This window comes from Nuphar pumila, chromosome 7, assembly GCF_984573655.1.
Source record: "Nuphar pumila chromosome 7, dmNupPumi1.hap1.1, whole genome shotgun sequence".
Classification (NCBI taxonomy): domain Eukaryota; kingdom Viridiplantae; phylum Streptophyta; class Magnoliopsida; order Nymphaeales; family Nymphaeaceae; genus Nuphar; species Nuphar pumila.
In genome coordinates this window covers 4,975,519-4,980,821 of record NC_143255.1, presented here as the reverse complement: position 1 = coordinate 4,980,821, position 5,303 = coordinate 4,975,519, and the positions used below count along the sequence as shown (strand labels likewise).

Here is a 5,303-nt window from a genome sequence, read left to right as displayed (position 1 = left end):
CCTGTTTCATGTTCTTCATCCCTGATTCAAATGGGGGCGAGGCAGGGCGTGACCTTGTTTCCCCTTGATCCATTGCCATCTCTAAAGAAGGATCGGAGACGGAGCGAGGGAAAGTGTAAGTTCATCCCCGCCTCCATCTTTCACGGGTTTTGATTTTAACATCCATCTCCGCCTTCATTCCTATTTCATGTCCTCCATCCTCGGTCCAAACGGGGCGAGGTGGGGTCGGGCCGCATTCCCCCGGTCCACTGCCATCCTTATCCGTATAAAAAACAGTTTGATTTGTATGCGTCGTGCAATTTGAAATAGACACAAACATATCCGGGAATCTAACATATGGTTACTAGAGTAACAATTGGGGTGTGAGAAACGATGCATCAAGTGAGAAATGTGTACGTAAAAAATTTGTTAATGCATGAAACGTGAAGAAAAAAAATGTGTTAATGCATGAAACATGAAGCATTTAGGAAGCATAGGCAAGTAAAAAGTCACTTATAAAAAAAAGTTTTTTCTTAAATGCATCTTTTAACTCTTTTACAAATAATAAATAGTTTTTGAAAAGAAGAAATAATTGTCTTTTAACTCTTTTACAAATAATAAATAGCTTTTGAAAAGAAGAAATATTCAAAGAATCAAATAATGAAAATTATTACAACGCAATACAACTGCACATGCAAACCCATATCCGACCCGTTTTTGAACCATAGGATTCTATTTTGTAACAGTGCGGAAACCAAGAATGATAAAGTCAAATAGATCATACGGTAAGGGCAATATCGGAATTCCATAAACACAAGAGGTCTCATCCGACGTTTTCTCAAAAGCAACGGACCTTCTTGTCCTCACGGGCTTCTTGCAAGAATGAGGCCATTTTCGTCATCTAATTTTCTCACTCTCTAAAGTCAAATTGCCTTCTCTTTCTGGCAGATCCAGAACACCAGAGCTCTCTCTCTCTCTCTCTCTCTCTCTCTCTCTCTCTCTCTCTCTCTCTTTGTGCTTCGTCGCATGGCATCCGAGACTAGACGGAGAGGATGAAGAGAGAAGCCAGGCAGGGTTTTCCGGCGAAGATTCCGGCGTCCGTATCCGACCGAACGGGGAACCCACCCTCTGATCCGGCGGAGAGTCGGAAGCCCCACCTTCGGAGGAGGCGCAGCGTCAACGGGATCCGTCTCAGGAGGGACGTCGGACCCGGCGGGAGCGGATCGGCGTTTGGCTCCGGACGGAGGTCCGGTGGCCCGGCGACGCCACTGCTGACGTGGAAGGTTAACGTTGACGACGACGGGGGCAGTGGAGCGAACAAGAAGAAGACGAAGACGAAGACGAAGCCGCCGGAATCCAGCGGGGAGGGCAATGGCGGGGGGCGGAGGAAGGGGAGAAACGAGCATCCGGCCGAAGTTGTCTCTGCTAGGAGGCTCGCTGCCGGGCTGTGGCGGTTTCAGCCGGCGGAGGTGTCCGTCTCCGGTCGGGGAGCTCGCCGGACTATCCATCGTCCCACAGGATCCGAGGTATACATCTCTCTCTCCACACTTCCGGGGATGGATCTGCTCTTGTCGTTATGCGTTTGGGATTGCGGGTTAGTTCTCGATTTTAGCCTGTGAATGGCGGGCTTTTGAATAGTGATTTGATACTTCGCCGTCTTTGTCGGGTTTTTTTTTTCTGGAGCTTCTGGATTGTATGGAATAGGAGCTAGTACTTTTCGTTTTATTTTAAGATTGGGGATTGCTACTTCAAATCCATTTGTATGTGTGTGTTAAGAAATTGTGTCTACGTTGTTGTGGCATTTGAAAAGTTGGATGTGGCGCTCTGTTTTGGCAATTTTCTGTATTTATTCTATTATAAAGGAACTATTTTTCTTAAAGGAACCATTTTTCTTACTTTTCTCTGACCAAGAAATCGTTTTGCTGTTATTAGAAACGATGGGTTCTGAGCTCCTTATTTCTTGCTTAATTCTGACCAATACATTCTTTATTGTCTTGTAAGAAATCATTTTACTATTGAAGCGTTTGTTTTAATGCTTCTATATGGAAAATTTGAGTTTTGGATTCTTTCTTTTTTTTTGAAGTTTTTATACTTTTTAACGATTACTTCTTTTTAAATCTTGATCTCTATTTGCATTTTCCTCCTGTATGTTTAAGAAAAAAGTGGTCGCAGGAAATTCAATCAGGGAATTATTTTTCCGTTATGTTTTTTGCTGCCATCTTAGACCTTTTGAATAAATTTCAAATTTTTTATGGATGTTGGTCCTCCTTCTTGTAGGCTGTTGTTGGACATCTGGGGAATTCGTTTCTCCGTGGCGCAGATGGCATAAAATGTGGATTAGAAGCTAGGGATCGTCAATCGCCGAGTCCAGTTTCAATGCCACGTAGAATGAATAATTTCTGTCAGAAGGTACATTACCATAATTTTGAGAAGCCAATGCGTCACTCCATCTGTTTTATTGGCATTTCATGACTTATGGTTTGTTCTACCAATTGCATTTGATTCTTTTGCAGCTTGAATCGACTGTTGCATTCCCCAATCCTGCTATGGAGCGGGCGACAAAGTGGGATCCTGGATACCCAAAAACTTCAGATGAAGTCTACAGGTGCTATAGCCAATTGAGGTTTCTTGGAGATCAACATGAGCAAACTTCCTCAATCGTTTCAATTCTGCAATCAGAACTTGAACTGTCTAGAGCACGTGTGCACGAGCTTGAGGTTGAGCGCAGATCCTCAAAGAAGAAGATTGATCATTTCCTGAAGAAGCTTGCAGAGGAGAAAACAGCATGGAGAAGCAGAGAGCATGAGAAGATAAAGTTGGTGATTGATGGGATTAAGGAGGACTTGCACAGGGAAAGGAAACATAGGCAGCGGATGGAGATTATGAATACAAAGTTAGTGAATGAGCTTGCAGAGGCCAAGTTATCTGCAAAGAGATTCATGCAAGATTATGAAAAAGAGAGGAAGGCTAGGGAGCTCATAGAGGAGGTCTGTGATGAGCTTGCTAAAGAGATTGGAGAGGACAAGGCTGAAGTTGATGCTTTAAAGAGAGAATCCATCAGAATAAGGGAAGAGGTTGAAGAGGAGAGGAGGATGCTGCAGATGGCTGAAGTATGGCGGGAAGAAAGAGTCCAAATGAAATTGGTGGATGCAAAACTGACACTTGAAGAAAAATACTCCCAGTTCGCCAAGATCCAGGCCGAGCTGGAGTCATTTCTAAGGTCTAGAATCACTGTGGATCCTATAGAGTTGAAAGAGGTGGAGCTTCTCAAGGATGCGGCAAGATCAGTAAATATTCAAGACATCAGGGAATTCTCGTACCAGCCTCCTACATCAGAGGACATTTTCTCAGCCTTCGAGGACCCCCATTCTGGCGAAGCAAATGAGAAGGAGACAGAAACGTGTTTCGGCCTTGAACCCGACACTGGACACTACAGCCCTGTGAGTCGAAGCTCCAAGATTCTTACTGTGAGCCCTGAGGTTGGTGGTCTAACTAAAAATCATATGCAGAAATATGAAGGGGCTATCAATCAGAATGGCTCTTTAGATGAAGATGGAAGTGATTGGGATTCAGGCAGTCAAGGGGAGGAACTGGGTACTAGTAATTCACCTGATGGAAGTGATCCATCTGTTAATGGGCACCATGAAGAGAGTAACTTCTCAGGGAGTGGAACGGAGTGGGAAGAGAATGCTGATAATATCTCTTTGACTCAAGAGGTTGATGTGACTTATTCAGCACGCGAAAAGCAATCAAAAAAGAAACCTTCATCAGTATCTAGGCTTTGGCGATCATTCCCCAGTAATGGGGATCCCTTTAAGACAATTACTAATGAAGGGACAAAGGGAAGGATTTCGAACATGGTTGAATCTCCAGATAGGGCTTCTGGTGATGGAGTTCTTACGCCACAGGCTATGGGGCACTGGAGCTCACCTGATGCTGGCAATCCCCATATAACTCGAGGCATGAAAGGGTGCATTGAATGGCCAAGGGGCGTTCAGAAAAACTGCTTGAAGGCAAAGCTGTTGGAGGCTAGAATGGAATGCCAGAAAATTCAGCTGCGACAGGCCCTTAAGCAGAAGATCTAGGGCACAATTTTCTCTAGAGATACTAGACAAAATGCATGTAACATGAGAAATTTTGACCTTACCTACCATGTTCTCAAAGCCTCTCAGTGCATGAATAGCAAAGTTCGCTTGTCATTGTGCTATTCTTGCATTAATCAGTGGAGGCATATGATTTCAACTAGTGATAACAGTAGGGTTATATCTTTTGGCTACTAGAGGAATCATCTTTCTTTTCTCTTCTGTAAAAACAGGTCAGACTGCCAATGGGTGTCTGATTAAGCTATGTACAACCATCGTTTTTTGGGCTGTCACCCCTATCTTTTGTTATTGTATTACGGTAAATTATTTTTGCAGCAGGTAAGAATATTTTCATTAGTCAATTCTCTTCATTATCATGCTCATGCAGTTTGCACATCCTGGTACTCTTGTTCACTCTACAGCCTGTTTGCCATCTTAAGATCTTCTGCATGAAGTAATAATCAATCTCTTGCAATCTAGTCATATGCAGAGTATAATGGTATTCAACATTCTCATATGAGCTTGTTAGCTTGAACTATTTCATCATGGTGGCAAACAAGAATGAATTTTTGCATGCAAATTTTAGTATGTTTACATCCATAGGGTACGACAAATAAAAAAAATCAAGCATCCTACTCATTTTAGGTGATGACCTCCTTATGCTGTGGCTATTCACATTCCACCGCTGGATTTCTGTAACCAGCATTTGTGAATAGATGGCTGATCATGAACCGGTGTTTAGAATTGTCTTTCACGTTCTTTACGATGAGTTGATGTTTCCCATGTCAAATTTTCTCACTAAGTTGAGAGGAATTGGTGCTCCTTTTATTTCAGTCAAGTTATATTCCAATTTGTAGCTGCAATTTTTCAACCATATACTCATAAAAAAAATTTATGAATGTTTTTTTTTCTCATAACCTTAACGAAATTTTGAAAGTAAGATGCTTTATTTCAGGATTGAGACAGGAAGAGTTGCTTATGGCCTTTTGACAACTTGAAATAAATCATTTGGTTCCATCACCAAGCCTGTATCCTGTATCAAATAGGAGCTGTTCTATGTTAATGTCCAAATTACTGATAGGAGCTGGGGAATTATCTCAAATTTTCAAGCCTTTTTTCATAGTAAAACAGGATATTCTTATTCCCTCGTCCTTGAGTTCAATTATCAAATAATTTTTTAGCTGGTGATCCTTATTTCCAAACTCGTGTTGGTTTCACTTCGTGATGTCGGTGTCTTGCCCA

The 5,303-nt window shown here is 42.3% G+C and overlaps 1 protein-coding gene across 2 annotated transcripts; it reads left to right on the top strand.

The window, feature by feature from the left end:
* The first annotated feature begins 843 nt into the window (after positions 1–843).
* On the top strand, positions 844–4,423 carry LOC149830946 (uncharacterized). Of its 2 annotated transcripts, XM_090013560.1 has the most exons (3): positions 844–1,505; positions 2,257–2,388; positions 2,493–4,423. In XM_090013560.1, exons 1-3 carry the CDS (start codon positions 1,032–1,034, stop codon positions 4,062–4,064), a joined length of 2,178 nt encoding a protein of 725 aa, XP_089869686.1. In that variant the 5' UTR covers positions 844–1,031; the 3' UTR covers positions 4,065–4,423. The 2 variants fall into 2 exon arrangements, with proteins under 2 accessions (XP_089869686.1, XP_089869687.1); XM_090013561.1 differs by lacking the exon at positions 2,257–2,388 and having other exon boundaries at positions 1,024–1,505.
* Positions 4,424–5,303: the final 880 nt, after the last annotated feature.

What these genes read in the sequence shown, in the direction of transcription:
- LOC149830946 (XM_090013560.1), top strand. Translation starts at nt 1,032, where the DNA reads ATGAAGAGAGAAGCCAGGCAGGGTTTTCCGGCGAAGATTCCGGCGTCC. An exon ending in ATCGTCCCACAGGATCCGAG is followed by an intron (nt 1,506 to 2,256) that starts GTATACATCTCT and finishes TCCTTCTTGTAG; the next exon opens with GCTGTTGTTGGACATCTGGG. An exon ending in TGAATAATTTCTGTCAGAAG is followed by an intron (nt 2,389 to 2,492) that starts GTACATTACCAT and finishes ATTCTTTTGCAG; the next exon opens with CTTGAATCGACTGTTGCATT.